Source organism: Somniosus microcephalus, chromosome 5, assembly GCF_052327205.1.
Source record: "Somniosus microcephalus isolate GS21.2 chromosome 5, FLI_Smic_1.0, whole genome shotgun sequence".
Taxonomy (NCBI): domain Eukaryota; kingdom Metazoa; phylum Chordata; class Chondrichthyes; order Squaliformes; family Somniosidae; genus Somniosus; species Somniosus microcephalus.
In genome coordinates, this window is record NC_140991.1 from 299,546,892 (window position 1) to 299,566,477 (window position 19,586).

The following is a 19,586-nucleotide window of genomic DNA, read 5'->3' on the forward strand; positions in this document are numbered from 1 at the left end:
GAGTCAACATGATGATGTAATGCTTATGGTGCATTTCCATGACCTTATGATTCTGAATGCATTATTTCTTAACACTGAAGCTAATAATGGAGTTAAATTTTAAAACCATACAATGGAAGTAAAGTACAACTAGACATGGAATACCAAAACTGCATATTTGGAAGAAGGTATTAAGACCATATTCTATATTTTGAATCGGATTTGTCCTTGTGTCGGTACCTTTCTACCTAGACACAATTTAGGACTCAGAGCTCAGAGATTCAAACATGAAGTGCTTTATTGGAAGGAAAGGAAGTTCTGGAAAGTTACGAAAAAAGAGAGCTAAACTTAACCGAGAACACCCAACCATTTATCTCCTGTGACAGCGCCACCACAGGTGGGAGAAGAACACACAATACATAACATTTCCTCCCCTATTAAATGGAAGGTCCACATTATTCCTCAACAGGTAAGTTACTTTCAATGCACTCAACGAACCTAGGGTAGAGCTAGACTGCCTCAAACCCTGACTTTACCCTGGGGTTTATTCTGCCCCAGTCTTGTGGGTAAGTCACTAAGCCTACAGATCCAAGCGTCTTGGTGGCCGCCGCTCTCTGACAGTATACCGACAGTCATCACTGGCTTCCACAGCAGTAGGCATTGACACAGGCCTGGATGGAGAAGGTGCCTGTGTCAGTTGAAAGTCAGGAGTTTGCACAGGTGGAACAGTCTCTCTGACTTCCTGTGTTGGGGAAGAGCACTGTGGCAAAGGCTGCTGGTTTGCGGTATATCCGGAAACAGTTCAGGCCAACCAGCCATTGGAGCCTCTGTGGCTGTCTCTGCTCCTAGCAACAGTTGATCTGTGTGTTTTCTCCAGACGACGTCCTCAGCAGTCTCAACCGTGTAAGACACAGGGCCTGTCTGCGCGATCACCGTAGCAGGAACCCATTTTGGTCCAGTGTTGTAGTTTCGAGCTAGGACGTGCTCTCCCGGATGAAACCGTCTCTCTTTTCAACTTGAGCTTGTTGTTGACGATGGACAACCCGCTCTGCCCTTGGAGGTTTGAGTAAGTCAAAACTTGTCCGCAACTGCCTCTTCATGAGCGAAGCGGGGGAAATTTTGGTTGTGGCATGCGGCTCGTTCCTGTAGGACAACAGGAAGCTGTTCAGACGTTGGTGGATTGAGCCCTGACCTTGCGATACCTTCAAGGCGTGCTTCAAAGTTTGCACGAACCTTTCTGCCTGGCCATTAGTAGAGGGATGATAGGGCGCAGACCTGATGTGTTGGACACCATTCACATGCAGGAAGGTTGCAAACTCCTGTGATACAAATTGTGGACCGTTGTCACTTACGAGTTGTTCCTGAGCCATAATGGCTGAACATCTCACCAAGTTTCTCAATTGTTTTCTCTGCCGTGGTAGGCCTCATCACAGCGACCTCCGGCCACATACTACGAGCGTCCAGAACCACCATAAACATCATCTCTTCGAAAGGACCGGCGAAGTCCACATGTACTCGCTGCCACACTTCTGCAGGCCAATCCCAGGGGTGTAGGGTTGCCAGCTGTGGAACATTCCAGACCCTTTGACATGGGGAACATGTTTTGGCTTTCTCCTGAATATTCCCATCGAGACCTGGCCACCAGAAGTAGCTTCTTGACATTTCCTTCATCCGAACCATCCCACTGTGGCCTGTATGAAGTTGTTGCAGTATAGGTTCCCTCAGAGGTGGCGGAATGATGACACGGCGTCCCCAAAGAAGACAACCTGCCTGGACGGAGAGCTCATTTCTTTTTGAAACGTAAGGTTTCAAACTAGGAGAATCTCCTATCGCTCTCCCTCGAATGACATCGTCCATTACCTCAGACAGGATTGGATTGTTGCGGGTGTACCTTCGCACCTGAACTGCAGTGACAGGTGCTCCCTCCACTTGTCTAAAGTAGAAGATGTCTATCTGACGAGGCTCTGGGGGAGTAACAGGCAAGGGTAGCCACGAGAGACCGTCTGCGTTGCTGTGCAAGTCTGATTTGCGATATTTGATGTCGTATGTGTGTCCTGACAACAGTAAAGCCCACCTTTGCATCCTGCTTGCAGCGAGAGACGGAATTCCGGTGTGGGGCCCGAAGATTGAAGTCAATGGACGGTGGTCCGTCAGGAGTGTGAACCTTCTCCCAAACAGGTACTGATGAAATTTTCGAATTCCAAAAACGATTCCCAAGGCCTCGCGCTCGATCTGCGCATAGTTACTCTCGGCCTTGTTCAAGGTGCGTGATGCGAAGGCGATAGGTTTCTCTTCACCCGAAGGCATGATGTGGGATATGACTGCTCCCACACCATATGGTGATTCATCACATGCTAGCTGCACGGGTAGCTTTGGGTCGAAGTGTGTCAGGACCTCCGATTTCAGCAATGCTTTCTTTGCTTGGGCGAAAGCTTCGTTGCACAGTTCAGTCCATTTCCATGTTTTGCCTTGACATAGCAACTGATGTAACGGCTTCAGCAATGTTGCTAAGTCTGGAATAAACTTCCCATAGTAGTGAAGTAGCCCCAGAAATGAACGTAACTGGCTCACATTCTGGGGTGCTGGGGCCTCCACAATCGCCTTGACCTTTGACGGCGCCTTATGCAGGCCAGTAGCATCAATCACATGCCCCAGGTACTCAACTGAAGACTGAAAGAATTCACATTTGTCTTTACGAACTCTGAGTCTGTACTCTTTCAGTCGTTGTAGTGTCGCATCCAAGTTCAGAAGATGATCTTCCTCATTTGTCCCAGTGACAAGGATGTCGTCCAGGTAGCACTGGACTCCTGGCAGTCCACTCAAAATCTGATCCATTGCCCTTTGGAATAGAGCAGGGGCCGATGTAATTCCAAACGGACGACGGCAGTACCTGTATAGCCCCTTGTGTGTCACAATTGTCAGCAGCTCCTTTGATTTGTCATCGACATGCATTTGTAGATAAGCCTGGCATAAGTCTATTTTGCTGAACTTTTGCCCTCCGGCCAGGCCCATAAAAAGATCATCAATGAGGGGAAGAGGGTACTGTTCCGCAGACAGCACCGGGTTAATAGTGACTTTAAAATCCCCGCAGATTCGAACAGATCCATCCTTTTTCAGGACAGGAACAATGGGTGTGGCCCATTTGCTCACGCTCACAGGCTCCAGGACTCCATTCTCGACTAAGGCTTCCAAGTTAGCCTCAACTTTTGGCTTAATTGCATAGGGTACAGGTCGGGCTTTGTGAAACTTCGGCTTGCTGTCAGGTTTAATGTCCAGTCTCACGCTGATCTTTTTCATGCTCCCAAGTTCCCCATTGAAGAGTTCTGCATGTTTGTTTAACACTGCAGTCAGACCTGACTCCGCTTTTGACATCATGCGACTGCAGGCCAGTCCAGCGTGATTTTCTCTAGCCACGCACGTCCCAGTAGCGATGGGTAATTTCCCTTTACCACATATAGTGGCAGTTTTGCAGTCTGTCCGTTCAATTTAACTGTCACCTCAATGGCGCCTCTCATGGCCACAGGTTTGCCGGTATACGTCTTTAGCACAATGTTTGTTGGCTGAAGGGTAAGATGCTTTAGCATTTTGTTGCAGACAGTGTCTGAAACAAGGGACACAGCCGCGCCTGTGTCCACCTCCATCTGCACTGATTGTCCCTCCACCAGTGGTGACCCCCAGTAGCCATTTGAATCACCTGCAACCGTCAGTATGTGCGCTTCTTCCTCCTCAGGTGTCGCTCCCCTCTGTTTTGCTTGTTCCATCATACTGCACTGAATGAACACTCTTTTTCCTCTTTTGTCCAAATACAGACATTTTGCTTCCATGCTTCCCAGCTCTGTCTGTTTTTTTACCTCTACAGGCGCGTTCAATGTGACCCTTTTTGCCACAATTTCGGCATTCCAGCTCCGTACACCAGCAGTCATTGGCGTGATGGCCCGTTTTCCCACAACGGTAACATGTGCCGTTCCGCGCACCTTTAGGCTCAGACGACACCTTGTGAACTCTCCCTGTTGAACTCAACTGGTGAGCCTCCTTTTCCTCCATCTCCATGGAGACACTAACTTCAATGGCCTTTTCAAGAGTAAGGTTGTCCTCCGTAAGAAGGCGCTTCTGTGTGGCTGCATTTTGCAGACCACACACGAGTCTGTCTCTAATGGTGTCCTTCAGCACCTCCTTGAACTCACTGTTCTGATAACCTTTTTAAAGCCGCAATAAACATCGTCACTGATTCCCCCTCCTCTTGATTCCGTTTGTGAAATCTAAACCTCTCAGCAATAACCAGAGGTTTTGGTGAAAAATGTGCTCCAAGAATTTCCACTAGTTGCTTATATGTTTTAGTTCCTGGCTTATCTGGCTGCACGAGGCTGCGAAGTAAATTGAATGTCTTCGGCCCGATTACACTCAAAAAGGTAGGCACTACCTTTTCATTTGCCACCGCATTCGCCAATACAAAATAGTCAAAACATTCCGTATATGCGCTCCATTGCTCCACATTTTCATCAAAATCACCGATGTTTCCTAATATAGTAGCCATCTCACGTTTCAAATTAAAATTTCTGTTTACTCACTGCCGTAACGTTAATGTGATGCTGCAATCTCTGTTCCGAGTGTTTTGTAGTCGAAAACAAGAAAGTTCCCACAACACAGATTCATCCGATCCTCGTCGCCACTTGTTGTGTCGGTACCTTTCTACCTAGACACAATTTAGGACTCAGAACTCAGAGATTCAAACATGAACTGCTTTATTGGAAGGAAAGGAAGCTCTGGAAAGTTCCGAAAAAAGAGAGCTAAACTTAACCGAGAACACCCAACCATTTATCTCCTGTGACAGCGCCACCACAGGTGGGAGAAGAACACACAATACATAACAGTCCTAAATAACTGAGAGTATACAAATGTAATGACCAACAAGCGATATTCTTGATAATTAAAGTTTTCAGTGGATTATTGTAATGTTTTGATTATTGCAGGAGCTTGCTAGTATTGCTACTGTGGTCCTTTTTAAGGCAGCCAGTCACTGGTCTTAAGTCGGTGTTCTGATCAAATACCTGCAGGAGGTACCTACTCCTTTATGTGGAAATAAAAAATCTTTGGTTTTGCTCCTACAGGTACTCCTACTTTCTTGGATGCTTTGGGAGCTAATGGTACAACCAATATTCAAAGTTCAGTAACAGGAGTCACAGGAAACAAGAGGAAATTTATAGACGACAGACGGGACCAACCTTTTGATAAGAGACTACGGTTCAGTGTGAGACAAACAGAAAGTGCCTACCGATATAGGGATATCGTTGTCCGGAAACAAGACGGGTTTACACACATTTTACTCTCCACCAAGTCATCAGAAAATAATTCCTTAAATCCAGAGGTGAGTAGCATTCTGTGGTTTCTTTATATTAGCTTTGTCTGAAGAACAGCAAAGCCATTCTTCAAATGCTGGAGCTTGCTCATTTCAGTATTTTGTAGCTCGGTGAGATTAGTGATTTCTTTGAAATGAATTACAAGTTGAAAAGAAAAAGTTGCGCCTACATTCATTCATGTTTACTGTATTTCTAGCTGTAAGTTTCTGTTAGCCGAGTCTTCCTTATGCAACTTAAGATATACCAGATATCTATCGGTTTGGATTCCCTTTTAAGGAAATATACACGAGTGACAAGAAAGATGCCGAGGTGCACACGAGCCTGAAGGACGAGGCTAGCCGTTTCGTTATTTGGTTGTGTGCACCACCTGAAGGTCAAACTGTGGTACTGCCATGTTAATTAAAACCAGTTGTGCCTGAAGTGTTTAGCAGCTCAGTTCCTCATAGGAAATGCTTGTGTTTAATTGTTGCACTAAATGTTGTATTGTCATAGCTATGCAATTTGCGTATCTTGTCATCTGTTGTACAGAAACAATCAAGTGGAATGTAAACACACCAAGTACACACATCCCCTTGCCATCTGATACTTGGCTTTGAATAATGTCTTGTGTGTGTTGGACTTTTGAGCATCTGGCTAAGTATTACAAGTTATTACAGAACTGAAACCACTGTAATCATCATTAAATTTTGCATTTATTCCTTTGAATTTCCTCTAAAGTTAAAAGTTCCTGTAAATAGAAAAAAAGTTTCTATAAGGTTTTACTATACGCTTTCCTCCCCCCCCCCCCACCCCCAAAAAATTTAATGTATATTTACATACACACGCGTACATTTGGCACAGTTGTGCCATTTATGTTGTACCTCTTTAAATCCCTTCATGGCCTTGGTCCATCTTTTCTCTGTAACCTCCTTCAGCCCTACAATTCCCCTCCCCCAACCTGCGATTCTGGCTTCTTGTGCCACCCCGGTGCCCCTCGCCTCCATTCGCCTCAGCATTGGCGGCTGTGCTTTCAACTGTCTAGGCGCCATGTTGTAAAATTCCCTCTCTCAACCTCTCCACCTCCCTCTCCTCCGTTAAGATTCTCCTTCAAACCCATCTCTTTGGCCAAGCTTTTGTCCACCCCTCTTAATAATGCCTTCTCCCCCTCGGCATCCATTTTTGTCCGATTATGCCTCTGTGCAGTGGCTTGGGATGATATTTTACTTTGAAAGTGTTATATAAATGCAAGTTGTTTTATTGTCCTTGGATAGTTATTTGTAATCTTAGCCCTCTTTTCAGTCAATGCACTGGACAATGTTGTGATTGATTGGTTCAGTTCTTTTCATTTTCTCTTTCAGTATCAGCTGCACATGGTTTGTTTATAAAATTTAATTCAGTAAATTCCACGTCATTCTGCAGATTCCATTTTATAAATGCACTTTGCTTTTACTGTCACTGTATAACCGAGAAATGTCATGGATTTACATCGGATTCCATAGGATATACAGCGCAGAAACAGGCCATTCAGCCCAACCAATCCATGCCGGTGTTTATGCTCCATTCGAGCCTCCTCCCGTCTTCCTCATCTAACTCTATCAGTATAACCCTCTATTCCCTTCTCCCTCATATGCTTATCAAACCGCCCCTTAAATGAATCTATACTATTCACCTCAACCACTCCCTGTGGTAGTGTTCCACATTCTCACCACTCTCTGGGTAAAGAAGTTCCTTCTGAATTCCCTATTTGTTAACCACTCCTGTTCTATAACTCTCTTTATTCCCTGGCCATCAATGTCCTCCCTTATTTCCTATGTTCTCCTTTCCTGTTTTGTTTATATTAGGCTGGTTTCATTTCTTGTAGATCCCCCGCCCCCCCAGTCTTACTAGTTTAAAGCCTTTGCCACCTCGCTATTTACCCTTTCCACTAGGACACTGGTCCCATCGCGGGTCAGGTGGAGCCCGTCCCATCGGTACAGTTCCTTCCTGTCCCAGAATTGCTGCCAGTGTCCCATGAAAAGGAACCCCTCTTTCCCACACCAGTCCTTTGTTAATTCTTCTGATCTGACTGATCCAGAGATTATTACCCTCAAGATCCTGCTTTTTAATTTCACTCCTAACTCCTGATACTCTCTCAGCAGTTGCAAAATTCTGGGAATTTTTAAAAGAGGAAACTTTCCATGGGAATTTTCGGGAATTTATGGGAATTTTGAGTTTTTTTGCACACTGATGGTTTTTGTCTCTGACCCTTATATTATCTTTGTCGTCAAAATAGACATACTGTTCCATACAAATAAAAACAGGCTTTCAAAACTTTATTTAGGTTATAATTTTGAACTTTATGAAACCCCACAAAAAAGACCCATCTAAAATAAAATAAAAAGAGCGTCAGCTTATTTAGCCTGTAATTTGTCCTTATTTTGTCCCTTTGAGTCTTCTACTCCTCATTGCTCCTCCTGATTCTCTGACTCTGGCTCTGACGTGTCCATTTCCTCCTCTGTGTCAGTGTCTAGCTGTGTGGTGGACACGTCTGTATCTGGCTCAATAAGTTGTAGGTTCGCCCGGATAGCCACCAGTTTCTCCACTCTCTTGTCAGTCAGCCTGTTGCGCACCTTTGTATGTGTATTCCCAAAAAGTGACCAGTTTCGTTCAGAGGCAGCTGATGAAGGTGGGATTTGGAGTATCACCGATGCAATAGGTGACAGGGCCTCAGATGCACAAAGTCCCTTCCACCAGGTATGTGCACTGATATGCTTGCATGATTCCCATCCCCATTCCAAAGACCTTTCCTCATTCCAGAGAACTTTGCCAGACTTCCCAGAACTTTGCCCACATCCAGATTGAGATGGTGTGAGAGGGTAGAAATCACACTGTAAGCGCTGTTGATCTGTTCTCCAGAAAGTATTGGTCTCCCAACATGCTTTGGGTCCAGCATGTATGCTGCAGCATGAATCGGCTTGACACAAAATTCTTGACGCGTCTGTATGAATTGAACAATTGCCTTCTCCTCTGCTTTGAGCAGCAGGGATGTGGGTAGGGCAATGCTGATTTGTTCTTTTAAATCAGTAATGTATGTGCCTGTGTGTCTGTTGTCCTTCGTGTCTGTGCTCTTGAAGAACACTGGGAGAGGAGTGGAGACGATGTAGTTTATGATGCCCTCCCCTCGTACATTTGACCACCCATCTGAGATAACTGCAACACAGTCTGCCATCGCTATCGTTTCTTTGAGCTTTCCTTGGACTCTGTTATACTCAGCCTCCAGCAAATAAGTAGACAAAGCATGTCTGGTGGGAGGACAGTATGCAGGGTGAATAACATTGAAAAATCTCTTCCAGTACACATTGGCTGTGAGCATGAGGGGTGAGCCTGTTGCATATACAGCTCGAGCAAGGCACTCATCTGCATTCTTCTGGCTATGGTTATCCATTGTATCAAAGAACCTTCCAAGTGGGCCAGGAGTTGCTGATGATAAGGAGCCTGATGCTGAATGAGAACCATCATCTTCTTGAATGGAAGCAGAGGAACTCTGGGCTGACTGCTGTGAGCTTTGAGTGAAGTTGTTACATTTGGATAAATGCTGCTGCATCTTTGTGGCATTCTTTACATATGGCTTTCTACAGTGTTTGCACATGTACACAGTCTTTCCATCTTTAATGCCTGGGGTAAAATCTTTCCACACATCCGACGGTAAACGTGGCATTGTTCTATGCAGAGAAATAAAGGGCATTCATCTCTGTGTCGAACTGCGGTCGATCAGCATGATTGCAACAGGGTGAGTACATTTTTGCTGATGCTCCATGTGATGGAAGCATGACCTGTACACACATGACGCTACATCACCAATAGTGTATTATTTTGTATATTTTAAATTGAAGGACAACAGAGTTCAACAAGTAACTGGTTTATTTGGTATAAAGTCTGATTTACTTAATGCATCATCACAACATCAGCAGAAAACAAAATGACTTCCCTCAGGACCCCTAACCTGGATCTTAAAAAAAACTATAGCAGTCTTACAGATGCCTGCAGGCCAATCACAATTCGATATGCAAATATTACAAATAGAGGGAGCTAATCGCTCATCCAACCAATCAGGACACATTTGTTCACAGTCACACACAAAACTTGTAATTATTAAAACAAGCCAAGTAAGAAGATAAACATATATTGATTAATAAATTCCTTAATAATTAAGATTCCATCTCTGTTAGTAATTTTAAGAGAGGGCCTGTGGGGGGAAAAAAAGAAAGAAATACAAAAAAAACAATATTATGCTAGCATGTGCTTTTTTGGGCAAAATTCCCAAGCTAAACTTCCCGTGGAAAATTTCTGGAAATTTACCGGAAACTTTCCACCCCTTTGCAACCCTACTCAGCAGCACCCCTTCCCTGTTCCTACCTATGTCGTTTGTTCCGACATGGACCACAACAACTGGATTTACCCCCTCCCTTTCCAAGTTCCTCTCCAGCCGCCTCGTGATATCCCTGACCCTGGCACCCTTCGGTATTCTTGATCATGGCTGCAGAGGACACTATCCCCCTAATTATAGAATCCACTATCACTACCACACTTCTATTCTGCTGTTCTCCCCCTTCTGAGCCACGGTGCCCTGGTCCACGTTGTCGCGGTCCTCCCCGCAATCTTTTTCCTTGTCCTTGCAGGTAGCAAGTACATCGTACCTGTTGGACAGGACCAGTGTCTGCGGGACCTCCTTCTCAACCTCTCCTAAATCCCAGCTACCCGTCTCCCTAACAGTCACACCCCCTCCCTTTCCTGAACCTGTGCTTTCCTCTGGGGTGTGACTGTTTTCTGGATAAAACTATCCAGAAACTCCTCCCCCCCCCTCCCTTATCTAGTTGTCCATTTCTTAATCCTTTTTTAAAAATTAGGCAGTTCCTCTGAAATTCAGATTTACTATCTTTTGTCTATCACCTCTGTAATTTGAGAATTCTTTAAAGGGTTTACAGAAGTTCAGCATGTAAGCCTACCTCCTCAGTCTCTCGATTCCTCCCTGTACATGGGATCATTCCAATTCAGTTTACAGTAAAATGGCTGGAATACTTGTTTTCAGTGTTATGTTGTTACTTTGAAAATGTTTTAATTTGCACTGGATAATTCTTTTATTCCATCAGATTTTAATTCCCATGTGCATGCATGTTCTTTAATAACAGTCCTTACTTGAATGGGGGATTCTGTAAGCTTCGTTAGCATTCTAGTTTTCCAATATTCAAGTTTTCTAGTATCATAAATTGCAAGGCATAATAATAAATCCACAGGGTTTGGTTTTGAAAGCTATTCTCCGATGGTCTTGTATTAGAGTTACATTTTTTCTGTAAACTATCAATTTTTAGATCCGTGTATAATCATGATGTAGTCTTGTAGGGGGCATTCTTTTAATCGCAAGTATTTTAAGTTCGTTCTCCAAATGTACCGAATAAGCTTAGTAGTCACAGAGTTATTAAAGGGATAGATAATCCTTCTACTGTAATGCATTTCCATTTACCATTGTAGAATTTCTGCTTTCCCATTCAATAGTCAGGGTGCCCTTGCATAGCTATCTTCTTGTTGTCATCAAATGCAATTGGGTTGCAGTGATCCCATATCCTAAACCAACCTTTCCTTAATATCGCACTATTTTCCTGTATTTGACTTTTGCTATTGATACGCACCAACGTAAATACAGAGGAAAAAGTAAAGAAGCAATATAATTATTTCCATACATTTACTCCTGAACAGATCTTCAAAAAAATCTGTTGGTGGGGTTTTTTCTTCCTCCTGCCTCTTGTTTTTCCCATTTTCATTCTTGTTTCTCACTCGCCTGTCTTTGTTAATGCTCAATATCCCCATTTTAAAAAAAGGTGTTTGATATAGTGCTAAATAGGAGAATTAAGGCAGATAATATTAATGGGAATGTGGTAGCAAGCTTATGAAGTTGGTTAAAGGATGAAAAACAGAGTAGTGGTTAATGGATATTTTCCAGTCTGGAGGGCTGTAAACTATGGTGTCCCCCAAGGGTCAGTGTTGAGATCGTTGCTTTTCTCAATATATGTAAATAACGTGGAACTGGATTTAGGGGACACAATATTAAAATTTGCATAAAGCACAAAATTAGGGAGCACGGTTAACTAAAGAGGACTGAATGCAACTTCAGGAGGCATAGACAGGTTAGTAGATTGCTCCAATAGATGTCGGATGAAATTTAACATGGAGAAATGTGAGGTGAAGCATTTTGGGAGGAAGGATGAGAAGAAATATACACTAAATGGTAACTCTTTTTTAAAAAAAAAGAGTAGAGAAACAGAGAGACTTAGGAATTCTGATACATAAATCTTTAAAAGTTGGAGGACAAATTGATAAATCTGTTTTTTTTAAAAAGCATATGAGATCTTGGGTTTTATAAATCGGAACATAGAGTACAAAAGTGAAGAGGCAATGCTAAACCAGTATAAATCATTGATGAGTTGCGTTTGAATACTGTTTTCCAGTTTTGGGTACCCTACTTTAGGAAGAACGTCAAGACCATGGAGAAGGTGCAGAAGAGACTCACTAAGGTGGTACCTTATGAGTGAGTTGAGACATTGGGGCTCTTTGCATTGGAACAAATAAAAAGGTTGAGAAGAACTAATAGAGGTGTTCAAAATTATGACTGGTATTAATGAAGTAAATCAGGGAAAAACTATTTCCAGTGGTTAGTGAGTCATTAATTAGAGGCCATAAATTAAAGATCATCACTAAAGGAATAAAGGGACAGATTAGGAGATTTTTTTTTTGCGGAGGGTTTTAGGGCAGGGAATGTCCTACCAGAAATGGTGGTGAAGCAGAATTCATTATAATCGTATTGAAAAGGCAAGTGGATAAATATTTGCAGGGGGGAATTTTTTTTTTTTAAAAAAGGTATGAAGGAAGTGCAGGACTGAGTGCGCAGCTCTTTCAGAGAGCTGGCATGGGCTGAATGGCCTCCTTTGTGCTGTAACATTCTCCATGCCCCTTGTGTCCTCCATGCTTGCCCATCTCACTCTCACTTGGTCTACTTCCATTTTTTCCAATCTCTCCCTAGACATGGCACCTCAGCTGTGCTCTCTCGCTGACATTGAGTGACCCCATTCTGCCCTGCAGTATGAAATAGGTCTGTTCTCACTGTAGAGAATAAAGCACTTTCACATTGCATGGGAGAGTGCCTTACAGAACTGAGGTCAAAGTGGCATCAGATATGGGAGCCTCCATAAAGGTCTCTCCTGGGAGAGAGAGAAAAATGAGGTGGTATTTCTGATTTCCGCATGTGTTTTCGAATACATTTGTAATCAAGACTCTAAGCACTCTGTTTTTAACATAATTAATATTAAAGCATTTAGAAACAATGAATAACCTATCCCATGCAGCGAGAACGTTATGGCATGTTAATTGGGGCAAGAATTGATTGTCAGTATATTGGCTTCGATGTTGAGCAAGCCTGCAGTGTTTGCTTGCAATCTAGGGTGAGTCATACTGTTTTGCCAGGCTGACCATTTTGTCTGAATATTCTAGTTGCAGCAATGTTTTAGTGATGTGGGAAAGCAGAGATCCATTGATGGTTTAACTGTGATTGCTCCAGGGCTCAATGTTTTCTTTAGTAAAATTCTTGCTGAGGTATTCAGAAGCTGGAAAAGGCCACATCACGGAGTTGTGAGCTCGTACAGTTGTCACATTTATCCAGGAGATGAGGGTGATTTTCTTTTGGTGTATAACCTTTTGTTAGATTATTGAATGTTTTAGTTATTTTACAGTAGTTTTTTTTCTTTCTCATGCTTTTTATATCTTATTGTTGTGAAATGTTTAAATATTTCAAAAACAATAGAGGAAAAACAAATGTTTTGATTAGCTTCACAATGTTATATCAAAGATTTGTTTTTAAATTTGTGCCACGGCCTGCTTTAAAAATCTATATCAAGTTTCCCTTCTAACAAATGATCATGTTTCGTAGCCATAATGCCTTCCATTGGATCAGTTTTGTGTTGTGTATATTTTGCAGTTATAAGAAAATTCCATGATTTCTCCCTCCTGTTATGAAACAGAATAATGTGGTCCTACCAAAAATCAAGTAGTGATTCATCAACAAGCTGAAATTATAATAGTATGGTAGTCTTTAATAAACCTCCTTGCTCTGATCTGACCCAAGGCAGTCCTATTAATGGACAATGTCACGTGCTTAGTGGGGATCAGAGGTGGGGAGGAATGAGGCTCTACAATAAAATCTAAGGAAATAGAAAGTTTGGGCTTTCTCCACTAGTACACAAACAGCTCAGCAGATAGTAGGAATGCAATACTATATCAGACCTTTGTTGGCTGTAGAGTTGAATCTTGCTTAGGAGTTGCGTAAGAGAAATGTGAGACTGTCCAGAGATACCACAAGTAAAATGGACATCAGAAGTTTTACTGATCGCTCGGTGTGTCAATGTACAATGTAGTGTGATGCTGAGCCACAAAGCAGATACTACCTTTGTTTGCTGTAACTGAAGGTTAGTAGTACAGGGTACTTTGCCTGCATATCAAACTGGTACTTTGGAGATTCTGTCAGAACTTGTGCTACTTTAAAAAAAAAATACAACTTTGGACTTGGGTATGAATTTTCCAGTGGCAATTCCTCTATTCCTTTGTTATGAAGAGGAGATGGAAGAGGCTAGATTGCAGGCACTTAGAGCGAGGCTGCACAAAAAATAATTCTTTCCTGGATGTTGACATCAACTCAACAAAATTTACACGTATAGCAGGTCTTGGTCTTCTCTGCATATCACTACCTCAGAAGACTACATTTCTCGCCAGGAAACTTCTTCATCTGAAGACCTGCAACTCATTTCCACCAGAAAACAACCCTGTCTGTACCAGCCAAGGTCATCATTGTCTTGAATTTCTTTGCAACTGTATCCTTCCAGGCAACATCTGGGACCTTTGCCACATTAGTAAAGCAGCAGCTCCCCATTGTACCAAGGAGGTGACTGATTCTCTCTCCAGGCATGTTGTGCTGCTCATTTCCTTCCCAGTGAAACCAGAGAACAAAAAGATAGAACTTTCCAGTTCTACAGACTGGTAGATTCTCTCCATCATAAGGTCAGGAGTGGGGATGTTCGCTGATGATTGCAGTGTTCAGTTCCATTCGCAACTCCTCAGGCAATGAAGCAGTCCGTACCCGCATGCAACAAGACCTGGGTGACATTCAGGCTTGGGCTGATGAGTGGCAAGAAACATTCGTGCCAGGCAATGACAATCTCCAACAAACGAGAGTCTAACCACAGCCACTTGAAATTCAATAGCATTACCATCACTGAATCCCCCACCATCAACATCCTGGGGGTCACCATTGACCAGAAACTTAATTGAACCAGCCACATAAATACTGTGGCTACAAGAGCAGGTCAGAGGCTGGGTATTCTGCAACGAGTGTCTCGCTTCCTGACTCCCCAAAGCCTTTCCACCATCTACAAGGCACAAGTCAGGAGTGTGATGGAATACTCTCCACTTGCCTGGATGAGTGCAGCTCCAACAACACTCAAGAAGCTTGACACCATCCGGGACAAAGCAGCCCGCTTGATTGGTACCAGAGTCTCCAGGATTATTGTAGTTTGCTGCGTACTAAATAAAATTGAATTGAAGAAAAGCTTCCTGCTTCTGGCATCTGAAGTTGATGATTGGGGCGGGGGTAGGGGGGAAAGTATGGACAGTAAAAGGACCTTCCTCCCACAACGTGAGGGTGTACCGGAAAGAGAGGATGTGGAGCCTAGCCAGCAGCCAGAGAAAGGAAGACACTTGTAGCTCAGTACTTGCATCAAATAAAGCCACTTCACAAAGAAGACATCAGCCTTTTACCTTCATAAAATAGGTCTACTTTCCCCTTGCCATCATCGAAGTTCCAAAAGTCAGAAACTCCCTTTTTACAGAAGAACAGGTCCTCTTTCTCACTAGTATTCAGTGCCTCGTCTAATGAAAACCCTGTTACGCTAATTACTTCCTCCTGCATAAGTGTTTGTTGTGGTGCTTGCACAGGTAGGATGCCATGACAGAATTGATGAAGTGGCAGAAGTTAGGGTTTTTGAGGTGCCAGTAGAATCCACTCTGGAAGTGCCTGGTGGTCATTGGAATGGCTGACTTCTACCTCCAAAGAACTCCCTTCATTAGAAACACAGTAAAGCTTATTTAGCTGTGTAAACAGTGACATTCCACCTTAAAGAAATACCAGCTAGGTTGCAGTACATTGAGAAGACATATGAAGCTGGCATTACCTATGCTGAGCACTTCCCAACTTTTACCAACCTTCTCTCACTACCTTGCCCTCCAACCGTGCTATCTCCCAAGCTTCCCCTCTCCTGCCTGCCTAAGATTTCCAGCACCTCCTTTTCCCGTGGAGTATTCAGTGATGGTTTTTATCTGTTGGTTGCATTTCTCTAGGCTGGTTATGTGCGAGCTTTTCCTTTGAGAGAAAGCTATGTTGAAGGTGTGTGAGTGGCACAGACACCTTCCCCCATGTGAGTACCTGCATCCCATGATAATGAGAGGTAGGTATACATTCTCCCTTTACATGTAATGTCCTTGAAGACTTAGGAGTAGCCCTTGTGGTGGGCAATGTGAGTTGACAGTGTGGTTTTGCATATAGACAGTGCTTGAGTGTTAGTAGAGATTGGCATTTTGCATAATTGTGTTTCCCTGATGCCCAAGTGCTGACTGAGCATTCCTCCTTTGCAAACCGAATCACTGGAGTTGAAAATTCCATTTAACTGATTTCCTTTACTAAAGGGTAGGGGAAAAGGAGGAGGACTGAAGAGAGAGCGAGATCCATCATCACTGGCTCCCTATTTGTCATTACAGTTGGACACTTAGCTTAACATTTTAAGAGTAGGATTTCCTATTCTTGGGTTAATCCAGTGCAGACTATTTTGAGAGATTGGGGAGTCCCGCCACCACAATACTCAGCTAAGTGATTGACAGCAGGAATAATGGGTGCTATGAGAAATCAGGAGCCAGTGATATTGGAAAAGCATATTAACACCCCCCCACCCCCCCCCCAACCTCACCCACTTAGCCTGTGCTTCAATTCCCTAACTGCCCCTTGTTCATGGATTCACTGTTGCTCCTTCTCCAACATGGAAAAGCAGTCAGCGAGATAAGCACTTTTAGTTCTAGGAGACTAGGATAACCCTGTCATTTATTGTTTACTAGCTGAAGTGCCCGGCGGTGCCGAGGCTTTTTCGAGGGCATGTTGTTGTTGGAAGAGAGAGAGAGAGCGACTGGGGGGAAGAGAGAGAGCGACTGGGGGGAAGAGAGAGAGCGACTGGGGGGAAGAGAGAGAGCGACTGGGGGGAAGAGAGAGAGCGACTGGGGGGAAGAGAGAGAGCGACGGGGGAAGAGAGAGAGCGACTGGGGGGAAGAGAGAGAGCGACTGGGGGGAAGAGAGAGCGCGACTGGGGGGGGAAGAGAGAGAGCGACTGGGGGGAAGAGAGGGGGGGGGAGGGGAAGGGAGGGGCGGGGGGGAGGAAGGGGGGAGGGGAGGGGGGGAAGGGAGGGCGGGGTGGGAGGGCGGGGTGCCCCCCCCGAGGGTCCCCCCCCCCCCCCCCGAGGTGAAGACCGCCGATTGCGCGCGCAGCAGGAGCTGAGACACGGCGTCTCTCTCTGGCTCGGCCGGCGGGCCCGGTTGCCAGGGTAACAGTGACGCTGACCAAGCCCCGGCCGAGCCAGAGAGAGAGACGCTGCGTCTCAGCTGCTGCGCGCGCCCCCCCGCCCCCGCCCCCCCCCCCCCCCCCCGAGGTGAAGACCGCCGATTGCGGCTGTGCGAGACGGCCGGTTGCCGGGGTGACGCTTGACGCTCAGCAAGCCCCGCCCCCCGGCCGAGCCAGAGAGAGACGCCGCGTCTCAGCTCCTGCTGCGCGCGCACCCTAGCGGCGCTGGGCTGAGGCTCGGCCCGCCAGCTTTTGAGTGGGGCCGGGAGGTGCCTAGCTCAGGCGTGGGTGCGAAGGAGAAGCCGAGGCTTCGAGGCCTACCTGGAAAAACGGGGAAAGGTAGGAAAATTAATGAGATTAGATAAGTTAATTACTTTCTAAATCATTTTTTTTTAAAACCATATGTGTTTTAAAAGCAACGTTTTTTTTTAAGACGCAGAAAGCGGGAAAAAGAAAGGAAAAGTTTGGAATCAAGATGGCGGCGACTCACCTCGGTTCAGAACGATAAGGCCCGGCCACACACTCACCGATTGGCCCGGCGGCACACGCCAGCAACCCGGCGTACGATTGGTCGAGCTCGAGGTCACTCTGTCGCTAATGAGCGGATAATGAGATGCTAATGAGCGGAACGTTGAAGGTTTTTCGGATACCGCGGGCGCAATTTTAGCCCGGCCGAAACGTAAATACGCTTAAGACCGTCTCGGAAGCGTAAGCTTTCTTTGGAGGTAACGCGCGCGTAGGTACGCCCTGTAACTTTCGAGCGCATAGCCCGACAGACGCACAGGCGATGACAGACGGAATGACAGACAGACAGAAGTACCGATTTATATATATATAGATAGATATATATATATAGATATTACATAGAAATTTCAAGATGGAAACAGGCCATTTGGCCCAACATGTCTGTGTTTATCCTCCACACAAGCAATAATCCTAATCATGTGCCCATATCCCTTAATCCACTTTTTTCCCCTGATTGCAAGATTGAGCAGCACTGAATCCAAACAACATTCAACACCTGGGTGAACCTAGAAATGGAACACTAGAGGTGAATCTCCAATCCGGTTTCTACCCATGCCACAGCAACAAAACAGCCCTAATCAAAGTCATGAATGGCATTCTCTCTCAGTTGACCATGGTGCATTATCCTTCCTCCCTCTGCAACCTTTGATACAGTCGACCATATCGTCATCTTCCAATGCCTCTCCTCCATTGTCCAGCTGGATGTGACTGCCCTCGCTTAATTCCACTTTTACTGCACAGAATGTAGCCCAAGCATCTCCAGCAATGGCTTCTCTGCCTTCCCACCCCCTCCCCCAGTGTCACCTCAGCACTCCCTCAGGGATTCATCTGTGACTTCCTTCTCTACCTCATCTACATGTTGTCCCTTCGCAACATCATTGACAGATGTACGGTCAGCTTTCAAATATACTCTGACGGCACCCAACTCTACCTCTTCACCACCTCTCTCGCTCCCCACCCCCCCCCCCAACTGCTTCTGTGCTATCAGACTGCTTGACTGATTTCCAGTCTTGATGAGCTGCAGTTTGCCCCAGCTAAACATCGAGAAGACTGAAGCCATCACCTTAAGCCCCCACCACAAACTACATACCCTCGTCACTGACTCCATCCCTCTCTCTGACCACTGTCTCAGATTGAACCAGACTGTTTGCAACCTGAAAAGATATGTTAACTTTTCAGGTGTCAACCCTTCATCACAATTGTAAACTGAAAGAAAAGCAAACTCCTTTTATATGGCTGTATGGAAAAACAGGAGAGCAGGTAAAAATCCAGAGTCAGGTATGCTAACTACAGTACTGTCAAAGAACCAGTTAAAGGTTTAATAACTTGTAAATAGATTCTTTTAAAAGGGTGAAAAAGTGCTGAATGACATACATAGATTATCTGTCACAGGCAGTGAAAAGGTACTAGAAAGACAAAAGGGGAGTAGTAAAGTGAGCTTCAAATTGGAAAGGAATCAAATGGAAGATGAATGAGAGAAACAAACAGGGAAATCGAGGAGGAAGTTATTAGTCATTGTTCAAACTGAACAGATGTAGAAAGGAAGCAGAAAGATGAATTTATATTCTTGCTCCAACCAAGTGCAACACAAATTCCATTTTAGTGATCAGTGTTGAATATAGGAATCCCATCTCACCCAGAAGGTAAAGCTTCTTCTGCTAAGCTTACTATTTAGTCAGGAGTTTGGTGGATTGTGAAGGATAATGTAATGAGGAGAAAGTAATTCTTCAACTGGAAAGTTCTTCTATATGTTCACCAAACTAAATGCATTTAGTCACGTTTGAGATTTGCCCCATTTCAGAAAAATCTGTAAATTTTGTGCTCGTCGAAGTGAGAGATAATTAGCATCAGTGAATGGAATAGTTTTTGGCATCTGGTGTCGGCACCAAGCACTGCTGCCCTCAAGTATAGACCGATTATTGAAGGCGGAGTAAAGCTCCCTTTACAGTGCTGCAGCAAAGTCTCGTGACCTGAATTTCAGAAGAGCACCCTCTGTCACACCAGTGTGACATTTTGCATACCAGCCATCCTATCACCCAAGTGAGATTGCCAGTTAGTGTTGAAT

At 44.5% G+C, this 19,586-nt stretch overlaps 1 protein-coding gene across 2 annotated transcripts in view; it reads left to right on the forward strand.

The window, feature by feature from the left end:
- Window positions 1-19,586, forward strand: part of cdyl (chromodomain protein, Y-like) — a 264,519-nt gene that overhangs the window by 223,861 nt on the left and 21,072 nt on the right. For both annotated transcript variants that reach the window (XM_085989227.1, XM_085989226.1), the window contains exon 3: window positions 5,088-5,344. In XM_085989227.1, the coding sequence (XP_085845353.1) occupies window positions 5,088-5,344 (257 nt within the window). The remainder of the gene's footprint in view (window positions 1-5,087; window positions 5,345-19,586) is intronic.